General features: G+C 51.4%; 1 protein-coding gene across 5 annotated transcripts in view; it reads left to right on the top strand.

Annotated features, from left to right (window-relative positions):
• The window catches only part of ETV7 (ETS variant transcription factor 7), a 27,106-nt gene extending 8,730 nt beyond the window's left edge, over positions 1-18,376 (top strand). For 3 of the 5 annotated variants that reach the window (XM_040473338.1, XM_040473339.1, XM_040473337.1), the window contains 6 exons: positions 7,392-7,556; positions 7,926-8,051; positions 10,129-10,344; positions 12,749-12,891; positions 14,694-14,794; positions 14,908-15,013. In XM_040473338.1, the coding sequence (XP_040329272.1) occupies positions 7,392-7,556; positions 7,926-8,051; positions 10,129-10,344; positions 12,749-12,891; positions 14,694-14,794; positions 14,908-15,013 (857 nt within the window). Of the gene's footprint in view, positions 1-7,391; positions 7,557-7,925; positions 8,052-10,128; positions 10,345-12,748; positions 12,892-14,693; positions 14,795-14,907; positions 15,498-17,603 lie in introns of those variants that run through there. The other 2 variants (XM_040473336.1, XM_040473335.1) reach the window with 2 other exon arrangements.
• Positions 18,377-18,601: the final 225 nt, after the last annotated feature.

Raw genomic sequence — 18,601 nt, 5'->3', positions numbered from 1 at the left:
TTCCTTCCTTCCTTCCTTCCTTCCTTCCTTCCTTCCTTCCTTCCTTCCTTCCTTCCTTTTTTTAAGTTAATTTAAAAAAGAGAGAGAAAGCACAAGTGGGGGAGGAACAGAGAGAGAGGGAGAGAGAGAGAATCCCAAGCAGGCTCCACACCGTTAGTGCAGAACCAGATGCGGGGCTTGAACTCACAAACCATGAGATCATGACCTGAGCCAAAATCAAGAGTCAGACGCTTAACTGACGGAGTCACCCAGCCGCTCCGCCACGTCAGTTTCTTGAGCAAAAGAGTGAAAGGGGTGTTGTGGGAAGAGAGACCTGGTTGGGGTGGGACTGGGGGGCCAGAGAGGGGTAGATCAGGATGCCTGGAAGTCTTTCAGCACACTCATGTAGGCCATTTATATTTATTGAGCGTCTACTATGTCCCGGGCATTGCTGTAGGTGCTGGAGAGAGCAGTGACTGAGACTGGCAAAGTCTGTGGTCAAGGAGTTGACATTCTAGCGGGGGCTGCAGTGACTACATAAGGAAGCTGGAAGCTCAGTGATAAGGGCAGTGGAGGGAGATCCAGCCCAGGATGGGGAGGGGGGCCTTCAAGTCCCACCCTGTTCTGGGTGTGCGTGGGAGACAGTGCTAACTCTTTAGGGAGATACTCAACCCCCCCAATGGTGTCTTGGATACACAGCCCCTCCGGCTTCCCCTGCTAGGGTCTCTGTCCAGATCTGTCCCAGAAGCTTAGAACTAGCCAAGCTGGAAATCCCCAGGGAGCCAGTGGCTGGGGCAGGGAGAGGAAAGTGATAATCAGGCTGGAGTCTTGAGAGGCAAAGATGGTTGGTGTGAGGAACTGAAAATGCGGTGGGTCACAGCCAAGAGAGGGAGAAGCATGGGCTGCTCTGGGGTGAAGCCCCTGGGTGTGGTTGTACCAGTAAGGGGAGACTCAGTTGGGCTCATCCCAGTAACCAGGTCAGGAAGACGTCTTGGGCGGGGGGGCGGTGGACACCTTAGATCACACTGGCCAGCAATTGCTGAGCTCTGAGGTGTGCTGGGCCCTGTGCCAAGCACTTTACCCGTGTCACCCCAGCTAACAGCAAGAGCTCCGCTCATCTTGGAAAGTGCATACGACCTGCCAGGCCCTGGTCTTCAAACTGATTATCTCATAGAATCCTGTGACAGCCCCACGTCGCTAGTACTGTATTTGTCACCCTTGATTTGCAGGTGAAGAAATGGAAACACGGTCATTTAGCCAGCTTCCAGCTGGCCTGGCACCAGCTTCGATCCTTATTGTTGCATGGTTTTCCTTTTCCTTTTTTTTTTTTTTTTTTTTTAGGCATACTTTACATACAGTCATGTGTACAAATCTTGAGTGTACAAATGCTTATGCATGTATACACTTGAGCAGCCACCACTGAGATCAGGAACTAGAGCATTTCCAGCGCCCCAGGAAGGTGCCTTGCACCTCTCCCCAGGCCACTCCCCTCCAAAGGGCGACCACTATTCTGTCTTCTCTCCCTAGACTAGTGTCTATTCTTGATTGTGTTTTTACATCTGGCTTCTTTCCTTCACCGTAGTATCTGTGAGCTTTAATCCACGTGTCACATGTAGCAGCCCCTTGTACTCTGTTTTATGGTCGAGCAACATTCCATTGTCCGCAAACGTCACAATTTGATTGTCCGTTCTCTGCCTGATGTTTCCAGTTCTTTCCTACTATGAATAGAGCCACTGGACATTCGCATACATGTCTTCCGGAGGGTGTATTCCCACCACGGCTCTTAGGTCTTCATTCAGGGGTGAGTTGCTGGATTGTACAGATGTAGCCTGGGCTCCTAACCCCTACGCCACCCTGCCCCTCAAACAGCACAGTAGCCCAGTGAGGCAGTGTTTTATCTCATTTCACAGAGGGGGAAATTGAGGCTAAGAGAGTCTGAGCAGCTTGTAGGTGACTTGGCTAGCAAGGGGCCGAGCTGGGACCCAGATCCTGGGGTTGGAGATTTAGCCCAGAGCTGGGTGGCTCATCCGAGCTTGGAACTTGGTCCTTCCCTGGGGTCTCGAGTCCTTTTGGAAAGCCTTTTGACCTGGGGATTCTTTGAAGACATAAGGAACGGGAAGGTCCCTTTTCTGTATTTATTGGACCTGAGAAGCTGGCAGTAAATGGATGAAAGGTGAGGGTAGGAGTGAGCAAGAGGTAGTGAAAGAAAAACCAAATCCCACTGCAGGGTGACGACAGGCTTCATTTTCAAGTGCTACTGTGGGACTTCAGAGTCCCTCGGGGACAGCATGGGAAGTCCCCTGCCCATGTCTCTGGACCTGGTAGCAGGACCACACCTGTGGTTGATACTGTCTGCCAAGTTCACGATGTCCCCACCTTCGAGCAGTTTTAGTGTTTCCATGGAGGCAGGACAGCTAGAGGGGTGTGGGATCCATCCCAACCCTCTGGCCACACACGGGACAATGCACCCTTCTGACTCAGGATCATAGTTTTGAATTTTCACGTCGACAGCCTCCAAGATCATGGAATATGCAATCCCACAAAAAAAAAAAATGCAATGGCCAGTTGGCCTCCAGAGCCCCAGAAGCCCTGGCTGGCTCATAGGCCTGCCCCTGGCACTCCTGAATCTCACTGTCGGGTGGCCTCCAGCTTTCACACCACGCAGCTTTTGTGTCTCAGTCACTTCTGCAGCCACTGGACGGACCTCCCGCGGAGGCTCCTCATTTCTATTTCCATCAGCCAGGCATTCTGTTCCCTGCATTCCTGCCAGCTGTGGGCGCTATCGTTCAAATGCTATCTCACTCTTTGATTGTGCCTGTCGGGGACCAGTGAGGTGTCACGTCCTGCCACCTGAGTATTAGTGGATTTGTTCTACTGCAGAAGTTCTCAACTGGCATTGGTTTTGCCCCTCTCCCTTGGGGACATGTGGCAATGTCTGCAGACATTTTTGGTTGTCACTCTTGTTGGGCAGTGTGTGTGTGTGTGTGTGTGTGTGTGTGTGTGTGTTTGCTGCTGACATCTAGTGGGCAGGGGGCCAGGGATGCTGGGAAGCATTCCACAAAGCTCAGCACAGCCTCCATAGGGAGGAATTATCAGGTACAAAGTGTCAGTAGTGCTGAGGCTGAGAAATCCTGCTCCACCGTGAATTGCTGGTAAGATTTTTTTGTCTTAAAAAAAAATCAGTGTAGAGATGCTCTTCCTCTGTGATAGACATTAGCCCTTTTAAAAAATTATTTATTTATTTAAATGTTTGTTTATTTTTGAGAGGGGGGGAGAGACAGAGCATGAGCAGGGGAGGGGCAGACACACACACACACACACACACACACACACACACACACACAGAATCCGAAGCAGGCTCCAGGCTCTGAGCCGTCAGCACACAGCACAGAGGCCAAAGCGGGCTTCAACCCACAAACTGCAAGATCATGACCTGGGTGGAAGCTGGACGCTTAACCAACTGAGTCACCCAGGCGTCCCAGCCCTTTTTTTTTTAATATTTATTTATTTTTGAGAGAGAGAGGGAGAGTGAGAGAGTGAGAGCAGGGGAACGACAGAGAGAGAGGGAGACAGAATCTGAGGCAGGCTTTAGGCTCTGAGCTGTCAGCACAGAGCCTGACGAGGGGCTCAAACTCGTGAACCTTGAGATCATAACCTGAGCTGAAGTCAGATGCTTAACCTACTGAGCCACCCAGGTGCCCTGACATTAGCCCTTTATCTGTTATCTGCATTGTAAATATTTCCCTTTATTCTGTCCTCTTTTAATTTCGTTTATGGTGTCTTTTACCACACACACAACTTATGTAATCAAATGTATCTTTCACTTGTTATAGCCTCTGAATTTCCTGTCGTGGTTGAGGGCTCACCTACCCATGTTTAATGCATATGGGTTTCCTATTTCCACTTAAAAAAAAAGACTTTAGGGGTACCCGGGTGGCTCAGTTGGTAAAGTGTCCGACTTCAGCTCAGGTCATGATCTCACGGTTTGTGGGTTTGTGGGTTCGAGCCCCACGTTGGGCTCTGTACCGACAGCTTGGAGCCTGGAGCCTGCTTTAGATCTGTGTGTGTCTCTCTCTCTGCCCCTCCCCTGCTCACTCTCTCTCTTTCTCTCTTTTGAAAATAAATAAAACATTAAAAAATTTTTTCTAAATAAAAACAAAAGGACCTGGCTGAAGTCGGACGCTTAACCGACTGCGCCACCCAGTCGGTGGCTCATTCAGTTGAATGTCTAACTCTTGGTTTTGGCTCAGGTCATGATCTCAGGGTTTGTGTGCTTGAGCCCCGCATTGGGCTCTAAACTGCCAGTGCGGAGCCTGCTTGGAATTTTCTCTCTCCCTCTCTCTCTGCCCCTCCCCTGCTCCCATTCTCTCTCCCAAGATAAATAAACTTTTTTTAAAAAAGTAAAAGATTTTATTTGAAACATTTAAAAAAATTTTTTTTTTAATGTTTATTTATTTTTGAGACAGAGAGAGACAGAGCATGAACGGGGGAGGGTCAGAGAGAGGGAGACACAGAATCTGAAACAGGCCCCAGGCTCTGAGCTGTCAGCACAGAGCCCGACGCGGGGCTCGAACTCACGGACCGCGAGATCATGACCTGAGCCGAAGTCGGACACTCAACTGACTGAGCCACCCAGGCACCCCTTGAAACAATTTTTAATGTTTTTCCATTTTTGAGAGAAAGACAGAGTGTGAGCAGGGAAGGGGCAGCTAGAGGAAGACACAGAATCGGAAGCAGGCTCCAGGCTCCGAGCTGTCAGCAGAGAGCCCGACAAGGGGCTCAAACCCACAAACCACGAGATCATGACCTGAGCCGAAGTCGGATGCTCAACTGACTGAGCCACCCAGGCGCCCCTAAAAGATTTCATTTTTAAGTAACCTCACACCCCATGTGGGGCTCGAGCATACAACCCCGAGATCAAGAGTCACATGCTCCATTGGCTGAGCCAGCCGGGCACCCCCTATTTCCACTTCTATTCAGGTTTCTATCGTTGTATTCATTAGGTCTTAATCCACCTGGAACTGCTTTTGATAAATGGTGACAGGTGAAGATCCAAATATATTTTTACCAGGTGGCAAACCAGTCATGGTTTTACCCTGTCTTAAGTTCACTATCCTTTCCCACTGAATTAAAATCCCATCTCTATCATGTATTAAATTTACACACACACGCACGCGCGTGTGCGCGTGTGCACGCATGCAAATATACACACATCTCCTGGCTCCTTCTGTCCCAATGATACTTGCTAGTCTTAGGTAACAGCATCAGATCTTGATGGTACTGCATACCGCAAAGGTCAGTTGCCACTTCTATTCTTTTTTCCCCCTTAATTTTTTACTCAATTTCAGATATTTCTTCTTTATTATTCCTTCTCAGGTCCCAAAATAAAGTAAGGGGAGCCTCTCCTTCCACCCAAGCCGGGCTGTGTTGCCCTGCTTTCTGCATTTGTAGCCTGGAGCCCCGTCCCTCTGTGCAGCTGAGCAGGAATGGTCCTTAGTCATTGGTTGCCTCGCTCCTGCCAGCCTCCCCCTGGGCCATGTCCCCAGCTGTGGCACAGTGCCTGGCACATGGCCAGTGCTCATTAGATATTGGCTGAATCGATGATCAAGCAGATGCACTTTTTCTTTTGTGGTAAACGGGAAAACTGGTTTTCTCTCTTGCGCTAATTTGGGACCAAGGCAGTCACAGGTTGGTTTAGTCTTTGGACAGTTACCTCCTCCGTCTCAGTTTTCCTACCTGTCACACCAGCCCTGATGAGCTGGGCGCCTTCCACTGTCACGTGGCCAGGGTCCTGACAGGGCTGAAAAAGCTCTCGGGAGGACAAGAACCACACAAAGTGAAGCACCAGGCTGCCATCACAGTGGGCACAAGGCTGGGGGGGCTCCAATACGTTTAGGGGCCCACAAAAATGTTCTGACTTCTTTTAAAATCAAGAGAGGGGCACCTGGGTGGCTTAGTCGGTTCAGCTTCCAACTTTGGCTCAGGTCATGATCGCATGGTTCATGAGTTCAAGCCCCACATCACGCTGTGTGCTGACAGCTCAGAGCCTGGAGCCCGCTTCGGTTTCTATGTCTCCCTCTCTCTCTGCCACCCCTCTCCTGCTCGTACTTTGTCTCTCTCTCTCTGTCAAAAATAAATAAACATTAAAAAAATTAAAAAAATAAAATGAAATCAAGAGAAAAAATACGAACTTTTAGGCAGAAGAAAACGTTTTAAAATATCACGATGCACTCGTCTTTATGCAATGCAGTCATAAAATATAATTTTAAATATTTTTTAGTGGAGGAAGGGGCCTAGGAAGGCAAGAGTCCCAAGGGTCCAGAAAGTCATAATGTGGCCTTGTTAAACACAACCCAGATTAGTGGGGTAAATATTTGGCACTGGTTGCCTAATAGACCCAGGCAGAGTAGAAGCATAGGAAGGAATCAAATAAAGCAACTGCTTGTCTGGGTATTTCCAGAGATAAGAACACACACGCTGAAATGGGTGCAGGAGACTTCCTTGTCCGCTGGGCGGTTCCCTGAGCAAGCCCAGACCTGAGCTGGCGCATTAGAGCTGAAGCGTGTGGCAGCCAGACAGACCTGGATTCTGGGCCTGGCCGTACCTTGTGCTACCTGTGTCACCCGAGGCTAGTCACTTAACCTCTGGGAGTCCCAGCTTCCTCATTGGGAAAACAGTAACGGCAACACACGTTCTTTGTAGGACCGTTTAACCATACATGCAATCGGTCAACACCTGTTTAGGGAGCACTTCCTATGGTCCAGGCACCGTCCTGGGTGCTGAATACATACAACAACGTGCCCCAGCACATCCCGCCCAGTGCCTGGCACATAATAGTTCCTTAGTAAACATTTGCTGAGTTAATAGTTGGAAAGCAGGCTGGGCTGGTAGGAGGAGCCACCAAAAACAAAATAGGCAAACACAGGGCACCTGGGTAGCTCAGTCGGTGAAGCGTCTGACCCCTGACTCCAGCTCAGGTCACGATCTCACCGTTTGTAAGTTCGAGACCCATATAGGGCTCTGTGCTAACAGCACGGGGCCTGCTTGGGATTCTCTGTCTCCTCTCTCTCTGCCCCTCCCCCTGCTCATGCTCTCTCGCGCATGCTCTCAAAAATAAAGAAACTAAAAAAAAAAAATAACTGAACACAAACATAAGGCATAGATAATGACAAACCTAAACATGTACGTCAAATGTAATGACAAGGAGAGTAAGGTGCCAGGAAGGAAAAGAACAGGACGTGGTGACAAAGTGGGGGGCAGGACAGAAGAGCATCTGCTCAGGTGTAGCGTTCAGGGTGGGCTTCTCGGAGGAGGTGACACTCCTGAAGTGCAAGCATGAGCGATTATTGAGGGGAGAGCCCTTGCCCCCACCTTGTGCCCTTTCCCAGTCCCTGTCCTCACGGTGGTTGCAGGCATCCAGCCGGCACTCTGGAGCAGGGAGGACGTGCTGCACTGGCTGCGTTGGGCCGAGCAGGAGTACTCTCTGCAGCGCACAGGGGAGCACGGCTTCGAGATGAACGGCCGAGCCCTCTGCATCCTCACCAAGGATGACTTCCGGCTTCGTGCACCTGGTTCAGGTCAGGGAAACTAGCTGGCTTCCCTCTAAAACGTGCTGACAGAGACCCAGGTAGGCCCGGGGGGGGGGGGGGGGATGATGGATGCACTGGTTGGAGGAGCTTGCTCACCTCCCAGCATGGCAGATGTCCCCTTTTCCGTAAATGTTTCCCGGGGGGCCCCTCGCTAGAGCGGGCCTGCAGGAAGCTGTTTGGCTGTTGTTTGCAGAGTCCCCAGTGTCCTGTCCTGCTGTCGCTTCCCCTCCCCTTCCCCGTGGCTCTCATCTCCCCTACCCATTTCCATCCTGCCACCTCTCATCTCGTCTGCATGAAGCCGTGACTGACGCCCCCTGAGAGGCAGGTGACTGACCTGCCCCCTGCCCCCACCCCCAGGTGACGTCCTGTATGAGCTGCTTCAGTACATCAAGACCCAGCGGCAAGCTCTGGTGCGTGGGCCCTTTTTCGGAGGGGCCTTCAGGCAGAAGATGCCCCCTCAGCGCTGCCCCTGCCTCCTGGAAGGTGAGGGAGGCTCTTCTCGGAGCTCTGGGACCTCCCCTCAGTCGGCCTCTTTGGGAGGGCAGGGCTTCCTCCAGGCAAAGGAATGGAAGAGGCAGCTGTGTGGGCTGAGCCCCCCCCCCCCCCACTTCCCTCTGCCCTGCCTCCTCAACCCTCACCCCTGGCCCCTCCCATCTCCTCAGTTCTCTGCTCTCCTCTCTAGCAAAGTGTTGTTTTCTGGTGTCCCTACTTCCTCTCCTCCCGATCTCCCTGTGGAAATTGCTCTTGTCAGGGACTCTAGAGACCTGAACGTGGGGATGTCCGCGTCCAATGTTGGTCCTTAATCACTGTCACGTCTCATGACCGCCCCTCAGACTCTTCCCTTGGCTTCCAGAACACCCCACGGTCACTCCTTCTCAGCCTCTTGGCTTCTCATTTTCTCCCCTACTTCTAAATGTTGGGGTAGCCCCAGACTCAGGGGGTCTCTCCTCTATCTGCACTCAGACCTAGGTTAATTTCATGGAGTATTGGGCGTTTATACCATCTGGTACTGATGATTCCTACAGATACCCGGGACCTCTGTGAATTCCAGACGTTTGCACCCCACACTTCCCCTGCAATGTCTAATGGACATCTCAACCCTAAAAGCTCCTAAAGCAAACACCTGATTCTTGTCCCACCTCCCTCCCCCCAACCCTGCTCCTCTCCTGGGCTTCCTTGTCTCAGCAAACCGCAGCTTCATGCTCCCAATTGCTCTGGCCAAAACGTTGGATGTCACTTTTGATTGTTTTCTCTCTTTCCTGCCCAAATCACAGAATCCCAGCCGTCAACAAGTCCTGTTGACTCGACCTTCAAAATCTATCCAGGGGTGCCTGGGTGGCTCAGTTGGTTGAGTGTCCAACTTTGGCTTAGAGCATGGTCTCGTGGTTCGTGAGCTTGAGCCCCGCATCGGGCCGTCTGCTGTCAGTGCGGAGCCCTCCTCAGATCCTTTGTCCCCGCCCCCCCCCCCCCCCCCCCGCCCCTCCCCTGCTCTCTCTCTCTCAAAAATAAATAAACTTAAAAAAATCTATCCAGAACCAAGCCATTTCCCACACCTCCACTGCTGTCCGTGGCCCAGCCTCTATCACCTCTAGAGAACCTCCTCACTGGTCTCCTTGCTCTGCTCTTGACCTCCTATGATCTATCCGCAAGAGAGCAGCCAGAGAGATTCATAAGGCCGATCGTGTCGCTTCTCTGCTCAAAATCTTCCAATGGCTCCCATCACACTCAGAGTCAAAGCCACAGTCTTTACGATGACCTCCTGCCCTCTGCTGTCCTCTCCCGCCCCTCTCCCTTTTGCCTTTGCTGCTTCAGCCACTCTGGCCTCCATGTTCATGGAACAAACCAGAGACACTCCTGCCTCAGGGCCTTTGCATTCGCTGCTCTCTCTGCCTGGCATTGTCTCCTCTTGATACCCACATAGCTCACTCCTCTACTTTCTTCAGATGTCTGTTAGATGTTAACACGTCAGTGAGGCCTTCCCTTACCATCACGTAGCTCTCTATCTTTCCTGGGATTCCCTATCTGCCTTAGAGTGCTTTATTCCTGCCCCCCGCCCCATTCTATACTCTTTCTATTTTCTTTTTTATTTCAACCATCTCCCTCCCTTTCCAATCTCCCACTCCCCCACTGCTAGAATATAAGCTCCATGAGGGCAGGGGCTTGTTTTGAGTTCAGTGATATGTCCCCAAGAATTTTAGAACAATGCCTGGCTCACAGAAGGTTCTCAGTAAATATTTGTTGGGTGGATGGAGAGGACAAAGGACTGAGATACAAGGCACCTGGGTTCTGGATGTGGCTCTGTCACCCCTTGGCTTTGCAAACAACTTTACAGATGAGGGAACAGGTTTGAGAGATTATGTCACTTGCCTGCTGGGAGCTGGGGTTAGCACTGGGCTGTCTGGCCCTCCCCCATGTCCTCCATTGCCTCCCTGACCTTCCAGCTGGGAACTGGACGGACGAAAAGCATTAGGAGTGCTGCCCCACGGGGATCCCAGGCATGCATGGAGGGGCTGGGGGAGGCCCTGGGCCCGCAGAATCAACGGTGCTCATCTGCTTACAGAGGGGACTGGGCGACCTCAATTGGCCCCCCGAACGGGTCTCCTGCAGCAGCCACCACACCTGGGGTTTGCCAGCTCCTTGAGCCATCTGGCCAGGTGGCCCCTTGGCAGGGAGGACTCCCTCAACGTATCTCACTGTTCAGAGCTCAGCTGCAGGGCTGAGGGAGCCTGCTCCTCCCCCATGATGCCGGAGGCTCCCATTGATGGCAGGATCACTGGTGAGTAGGAGGCTTGTGTGCCCCTGGCCAGGAGGGAGGTGTGCTGAGGCCAAGTCCCAGAGGGTTACGAGTGACAGGGAGGAGGGTTGTTTTGAGCCGGGTGATGAGAGGGTCTGTGCTGGGCTATTGGAGTGTGGGGTGACTGTCCTGTGTGCTGGCCACAATCTAGCCACAGCAGTCAGGGCTGCCCAGGATTGCCAAGCACACCCTGTCTCCAGTTCAGCCAGTCCTAGTCAGACAGTGAGCTTGGCATGGGTGAGTATTCCGCTCCTTTATTTTTTTGTTTTTGTTTTTAAAAATCTGTTTTTTTATTTTCTATATATTTTATTTTAGTTTTTGGTTAGATATTCAGTGAAATTTCTTTTTTTCTTCTTAATTTAAATCCATGTTAGTTAACATATAGGGTCATGATGATTTCAGGAGTAGAATTTGGTGATTCATCACTTACAGAGAACACCCAGTGCCGCTCCCAAATGCCCTCCCGAATGCTCATCACCCATTTAGCCCATCCCCCACCCAACACCCCTCCAGCAACCCTCAGTTTGTTCTCCGTATTTGAGAGTCTCTTACGGTTTGCCTCCCTCTCTGTTTTTATCTTATTTTTGTTTCCCTTCCCCTAGGCTCATCCGTTGAGTTTCTTAAATTCCATATATGAGTGAAATCATATAATATTTATGTTCCTCTGACTTATTTCACTTAGCATAATACAGTCTAGTTCCACGCACATTGCTACAGATGGCAAGATTTCATTCTTTTTGACTGCCGAGTAATACTCCATTGTAGATATACACCACATCTTTTTTTTTTTTTTAATGTTTTTATTTTATTTTTGAGACAGAGAGAGACAGAGCATGAGCAGGGGAGGGGCAGAGAGAGAGGGAGACACAGAATCGGAAACAGGCTCCAGGCTCCGAGCTGTCAGCACAGAGCCTGACGCGGGGCTCCAACTCACGGACCGCGAGATCATGACCTGAGCCGAAGTCGGCCGCCCAACCGACCGAGCCACCCAGGCGCCCCTACACCACATCTTCTTTATCCATTCATCACTTGATGGACATTTGGGCTCCTTCCATAATTTGGTTATTGTTGAAAGTGCTGCTATAAACATTGGGGTATACGTGCCCCTATGCCTCAGCACTCCTGTAGCCTTTGGATAAATTCCTGGTGGTGCTATTGCTGGGTCATAGGTTAGTTCTATTTTTAATTTTTTGAGGAGCCTCCATAACTGTTTTCCAGAGTGACTGCACCAGTTTGCACTCCCACCAGCAGTGCAAAACGGGGGAGTATTCCTCTCCTTTAGACGCCGTGGGGCTCAAACTCACAAACCTCGAGATCATGACCCGGGCCAAGGTCGAACATTCAACTGACCAAGCCACCCTGGCTATTTATTTATTTATTTATTTATCTATAAATGGTTGGGTGCTTCCTATGTGCCACGTGTGATTCTGAGGCTTGTATTTAATCCCACGTTGGCTTTTTGAGGCTGGTATTATTAGCCCCATTTTACAGGTAAGGAAAATGAGGCACAGAGAGGTTCAGGGACTCCCCCACGATCGATCACACAGCAATAAGTGGCAGAGCTGGGACGTGAACCCAGGCGGTCTGGCTCCAGAGCCACACTTCCCTTCTACATTCATCGTTAAAGGGTTGACTAACAGGCTGCCAGACAGACTGACAGATAAACGGGCTGCCTTTCCAAAGGTGTGTTGGTTAGCCATGGCAGAGTAACTCCATTTATTCTAAGACACCACAGAGGGGGCAGGAGCCTGGCTTCTGGATCAAAAACAACTGGGGATCACTGAGACACAAGTATTTGATCTTTTACAGAATAGTGCTTAACATTCTTTGAGCACTTACTCTGTACCAGGTACCGTGCTAAGGAGTTTGGGATATATTATGTTACTTAATTGTCATATCATCCCCTACAAGGAAACTGTGGCTTGGAAGAGGTTAGGTAACCTGCCTGAAATGACCCAGCCAGGTGGCCCAGGTAGGGGGACTTAAGCTTTTGTTCCCAGGCTCCCTCTGCCGCTTGCTCTCCATGATGGCATGTTTGATTTTTCCCAGGCCTCTCACCAGGGTGCTTGACAGGATGGGTTTAACAGTTAGACTCCTTGGTCTGCCTGCCGCTGAGGAGCTCCGTGCCCGGGACATGTCCAACCCCTCTCTGAGCCCAATTCTTTATGTCTTCCTGGGGATAAAGGTAGCCATTTCCTAGAGTTAAGGCAAATCAAAGAGACAATAAGCCCCCACAAGTGGCCGTTTCTGGTAGTATTGTCGTCTTGACCATCCTGCCGCATGGCTGGGCCCGGGCCTTATGAGCCCCAAAGCACCTTACTAATTAATGCCTATCCTCACAGCTCCAGGAGAGTGCCCTGTCCCTACCCTCTGTGCTCTATTGCAGATTGCCGGCTGCTGTGGGATTATGTGTACCAGCTGCTCTCTGACACCAGGTACGAGCCCTACATCAGGTGGGAAGACAAGAACGCCAAGATCTTCAGAGTTGTGGATCCAAACGGGCTTGCCAGACTCTGGGGAAACCACAAGGTAGACCTCAGCCACCAGGTGGGATGACCTCCACACATCCGGAAGAGGACAGGGTGGGGGGTCAGAGTGGACCCATCAGCACTAAGGGATGGTCCTCAATGGACGGGGGCTTCACCAGCAGCTCCAGATGTGTCGGGATGGTTTTATTTTAGGAGTGACTGAGGGACAGGAAGTTACTTCTTGAGGATGGGGAAGTTCAGGGATCTTGCCTTCTACTTGCTTAGCACTTGAGACCTTTTAAATTTTGTTTAATGTTTATTTACTTTTGAGAGCGAGACAGAGACAGAGTGTGAGCTGGGGAGGGGCAGAGAGAGAGGGAGACACAGAATCTGAAGCAGGCTCCCGGCTCTGAGCTGTCGGCACAGAGCCCGAGGCGGGGCTCGAACCCACAGGCCACTAGATCATGGCCTGAGCTGAAGTCAGACGCTTAACGGACTGAACCACCCAGGCGCCCCGTGAGACTTTCAAAGCATGTTTCCATGAGTGGTGCCACATCTGCTGCGGGACGGCTGGGCCAGATGAGGAAACTGGTTTCCGGGGGGCAGCTGGGGTAGAAATCCAGGTCTCAGGCCCTGCGGGAGCATCAGGCGTCAGGGCTGGAAAGGCCTGGGAACCCCTGGGACCAGCATTCCCAGTGTGAGGGACGCCTATACCTAAAAAGGGCACCTGCCAGACGACTTTAGGTGGCTGACTCCAAATTCTAATAATTATTTGTGTTAGTAAGAAGGAAGATGAAAAGTTTTAACTACGATGTCAGTTTCTTGATTGACACTGGTGATATAAAGCAAGTGTCCGTGTCTATAAATAAAGTCATGTAACTAAAAAAGGAGCCTTAAAAAAAAACTATTAGCAATAATGGTGATCTACAGGAGATAGCATTTCTTAAAATGGCATAGCGTTTGATTGCTAGGTGCTGCTCCGAGAGCTTTCCCCATAGTAACGCATCTAATTCCCAGGAGACGTCATGAGGTAGGCGTCAGAGGGGAAATGGAGGCACAGAGCAGTTTTTCCAAGAGTTTGCAGGCAGTGGATGGCAGAGCGGGGGCTGAACACAGAGAGTGTGGCTCAATGCTCCCCTCTTGTTGCCTCTCAGTGGTCTGGGGGCTGGAAGGATGCACTGGACTAAAGTTTGGGCGTGCTTACCTGGTCCAATCCCCAAATAGTACAGGGAGGGAAACTGAGGCCCAGAGAGCAGCAATTCCATTCCATGAACGTGTACTACCTGCCAAGCATTGTGCTAAGTGCTCTATGGATTAGCTAATTTAATCCTCAAACCTGTGGGATGGATGTTCTGATCCTCATTTTATAGCCGGGGAAACAGATGCAGAGAGGTAAAGAAACTTACCCGAGGTCACGCAGCTGCTTTATGTTGACCCCAAAACCCAGCCTCTTTGCCCTTCCTCTGCACTGCCCACCCCTCAGAGAGAGAAGAAGGAAATACCTTGGCTAAAGTCACGCAGCTTGGCGGGGGCTACTCCTACCATATGCCCCTTACCGAGCTAGCTGTTGTCATTTCCAACTAGATATATACTTATTTGTTACTACTTGTGACATTGGCTACTTAAAAGCAATGTGTGAGTCACTCCTGCCCCGTGGTTCCCAGCCCCGTATTTGTCCTCCGACCTTCCCCTGCCTTTCTCCTCCCAAACTCAAGAGAACTCTTGTAACCCCTCACAGAACCCTGGGCTGAGGGGCTTAAGAAACCATCCAGTTCGACCTGCTCCTTTCCAGGTGTGGAAACCAAGGCCTGGAAGGAGCAAGATAGGGAGCGGAGGGTGACGTGGGACTGCTTTGCCTTCTAGAACCGGGTGAACATGACCTACGAGAAGATGTCACGTGCCCTGCGACACTACTATAAGCTGAACATCATCAAGAAAGAACCTGGGCAGAAGCTCCTGTTCAGGTGAATAGCCTAGGGGCCGAGGTGAAAAGGGGAAGCAGGGCTGGGCTTGGGTGGGCTGGAAACTCTCTGCGGCTAGGGCAAGGGCTGATTTGCTCCTGGGGCCCAAATTCCAGATTTCTGAAGACGCCCAGGAAGGTCGTCCAGGACAGGGAGCAACCAGAGAGCCCGGAGCAGGGCAGGTTGGATTTCAACGAGGAGATGCTGCAAGTCTCTCCCTGAGGGGCAGGTGGATTCTGGGTACCAACCGAGTCTCCCGGGAAGGCACCTGGCCGCACAGTGGCCTCCTCCTCCCTCCCAGGGCAGCAGGGATCCCCAGCAGGTTTTGCACTCAAGGGATCACAGCTGTTGTCTCTGACCTCAAAGCTGCCTGGGCACCTGGGAGGCTGGGAACTGGGAAGCCTCACATTCAGGACATGGTGGGGGGGCATCATTCTTCGGTAGGGCAGCCCTGGGGCTCAGTGGAGTGCAGGGAGTGATCCCTCTCTCTGCCCTACCCCTTGCTGCTTGCCCAGCTTGGGAGTGAGAGCATCCAGCCCAATTCCTTCAACTTACAGAAGAAGGAAGCGGAGATCCCTTACTGGACCTCAGTTTCCTCGTCTGTGAAAGGGACGAGCTCATGGCAACCTGCCCTCAGGGGGCTGATCCTGGCTGGGAAAAAGGAGTATTGTTTTGTCAGTCTTAGTAATAATCATGGTAACTGACATTTAAGTGTTTACTATGTGCCAGGCCTTGTGCTAAGGGTCCTTCCTATAATTTATGTCATTCAATTCACACTCCAAACCCCTGAAGTTTAAAGATGGGGAAATGGAGGCAGAGGTTTGCAGAGCTGGGATGTGTCTCCCAAACCCAGTGCTATTACTTGGTTGGTTGGTTGGTTTTAGTGACTCTGAATGTATTGGGCACTTCTCAAGCAGAGGCCGTGGCCCTACCTCTCTGCCCTCAGCGTCTCTGCTGAACAGTTCATTTCACTTGGCCCAACCTCCATTTCCCGAGTTTTCGGAGCTTTGGTGCCTCTGTGACAGTGACCGAGTGAGGATCTCCACTCCCTCTCCACCTGTGGTTTCCTATCTCCCGTTCCTGGACCTGCCGTGTGACCTTGGGCAAGTTGTTTCATTTCTCTGGAGCCTCAGGCTTCTCAGCCACAAAATGCAGAGGCTAGTCCTGCCCTGACCTCTCAGCATTGCAGGAAATCTTCCTAAGACAGCGTCTGTGACATGCTTAGTGGGCACCTGCTCTGTAAGGAGTACGGAATCCGTGTTAGCCAAGAGGACTCTGCAAACCCAAAGCTGCTCTAAAGCAGGGAAATGCCTCTGTGCTATGGGTTCGGCTTCTCTCTGCTCCATACCCTCCCTTCCCCCTGCCTTGAGACTGGCTGGGGCCTCCCGAGGGAGTCAGAACCTCTGCCCGGCCACCCCTCCAGTAAGGTTTGGGGGAGAAAGGGAAGGGAGTGTTTTCACTTTGCTGAAAACAGAACTTCTTATAGTCACATCTTCTTTCTTGGAAGGAGGAAACCACTCCTGCCTCTCGCCCCCAGCAGGCCAGGAAATCCCCCTTCTGGCTGAGCCTGAACTGGCTTTGAATCACTGTGCAGAAGCTGATAAGGATTCTCAGACTTTGGCCCTCAGAACTGTGACCACTCTTTTTTTTTTTTTTTAAACAATTTTTTTTTAATGTTTGTTTATTTTTTTTTTCAACGTTTATTTTTTTGGGGGGGGGACAGAGAGAGACAGAGCATGAACGGGGGAGGGGCAAAGAGAGAGGGAGACACAGAATCGGAAACTGGCTCCAGGCTCTGAGCCATCAGCCCAGAGCCTGACGCGGGGCTCGAACTCATGGACCGCGAGATCGTGACCTGGCTGAAGTCAGACGCTTAACCGACTGCGCCACCCAGGCGCCCCAGAACTGTGACCACTCTTGAGCGGGGCTTATGTCCTGGCTTAGTTCCCCGCACCCGCCCCCTCCCACTCCGGGGCCCTCGACAGTTCCACACCAGAGGAGGCCGGGCAAGTGGCCTTGTCCAAAAGGTTCAGTAGGAAAATCCTTGGCCGCTGTCATCTTCCTTCAGACTGTTCCATTTCCTTGACTTTGTTCCAGGATGAACCCATGCCCCGTAGCTTTTCTCATCCTCTTTAACCCAGAACTACACAACTGGGCTGGGAAAGACTGTCACCGTCAGCGTGTCCAGACTCCTTTTATTGATAAGGCAACTGAGGCCAGAGAGGGGGACTGACCTGCTCAAGGACACACAGCCCAGCTCAGCCTGCTGACTCCTAATGGGGTCTCATAGGTTACTTCTTCCAGGGAGCCGTTGGCAATCACCTGGGGATGTGTTTGTTAATGGTTGTTAACAGCTGCTTATCCCAGTGATTGTGTCTTCTTCACCCAGGGGGTGATGAATCTCACCCCAGTGCTGGGACCACTGGGGCCTGGGTTGGGCAGAAGTCTACCACCCCGGCGGAGCCTGGAGCCCTGGCCTCTCCACTCATTCCCAGGGAGGGGGATCTCCACCCTTTCCCCATCTCCCCAGGCGCTGGTCTGGAACATACACCTCGGTGACAGGAATGAAAGGATTCATTCAGCCCTTCCCTCCACCAGCATCAATGGAGCACTTGCTGTGTACCTGGCGTCAGGGGAGGCTCTGGGTTTACATCCAGTTTTTACATAGTCGGATTCTTGAAAAGTGATGGGTCACTGGAACCATGTCAGAATGGACTTCCTCACAAATGATTTTACAGAGCAGGAAATATATTCTCATGATTTGAAAAAGTAGCCAGCCATGTCTGTCTTTTTCTTTTTCTTTTTTTGCCAGATACTATTAAAGTCAACCGTCGATAAACAATTTATTTCAAAAGTGAGTGTGTTAAGAGGTTCATTAATGAAATAAATGACACCAGTCACTCTCTCCGTCCGGTCAAACCACTTACTGCACTAACCCAGGAGCACAGGCTCCATTGTTCTCCATCTTCTCTGCGATGTGGATTCTTGCCAACAGTCTTTTTCCCTCGCAAGGAAATTCCACCCCCCCCCCCCCCCGGCTTTACTGAGGGATGATTGACATGTAACACGGTGTACGTTTGTGACGACATCTAGCACTTCCTTCAACCCTGGTGACTCTGCCGCACTTCGGGCTCCTCGATGCCGGTGACCCATCATCTCTCGCGGAGGAACCTAGTGGCGACGACCTTTCTTGGCTTCTTCCTCTGGTCCCTCCCCGTGAGGTTAATCCACATTTTCTACCCAAGTGTTCTCTCTGAAGTTTTGTAGACATGAACAGAAAACACGTACGTTTCCAGAGTAAGGTCTTCATACCCCCAACTCTCCAGCATCTGGCGGTGAATGTGAAGGTGCCCCTGGCTCAGAAGGAGTCTGGTCCCCTCCTCTGTGCTGGCTTGGCCCCTCATTGGGACTTCTGGACTCAGCTGCCACAGGGATAGCTCCACGATTTGGGGGAAGAGTTTAAAAAGTATGTTGTTCTGGGGTCACGTGGGTGGCCCAGTCAGTTGAGCATCTGACTTCTGCCCAGGTCGTGATCTCGCAGCTCAGCCCCACATGGGGCTCTCGGCTGTCAGCCTGTCAGTGCAGAGCCTGCTTCAGATCCTCTGTCCCCCTCTCTCCACTCCTCCCCTGTTTGCACCCTCCCCCCAAATAAATAAACTTTAAAAAAAAAAAGTATGTTGTTCTGGGGCGCCTGGGTGCCTCGGTGGGTTAAGCGTCCGACCTCGGCTCAGGTCATGATCTTGCAATCCGTAGGTTCGAGCCCCGCGTCGGGTGCCGTGCTGACAGCTTGGAGCCTGGAGCCTGCTTCAC

This window comes from Herpailurus yagouaroundi, unplaced genomic scaffold (assembly GCF_014898765.1).
Source record: "Herpailurus yagouaroundi ecotype Mexico unplaced genomic scaffold, PumYag 139, whole genome shotgun sequence".
Taxonomy (NCBI): domain Eukaryota; kingdom Metazoa; phylum Chordata; class Mammalia; order Carnivora; family Felidae; genus Herpailurus; species Herpailurus yagouaroundi.
This window is presented reverse-complemented; position numbering and strand designations above follow the sequence as displayed.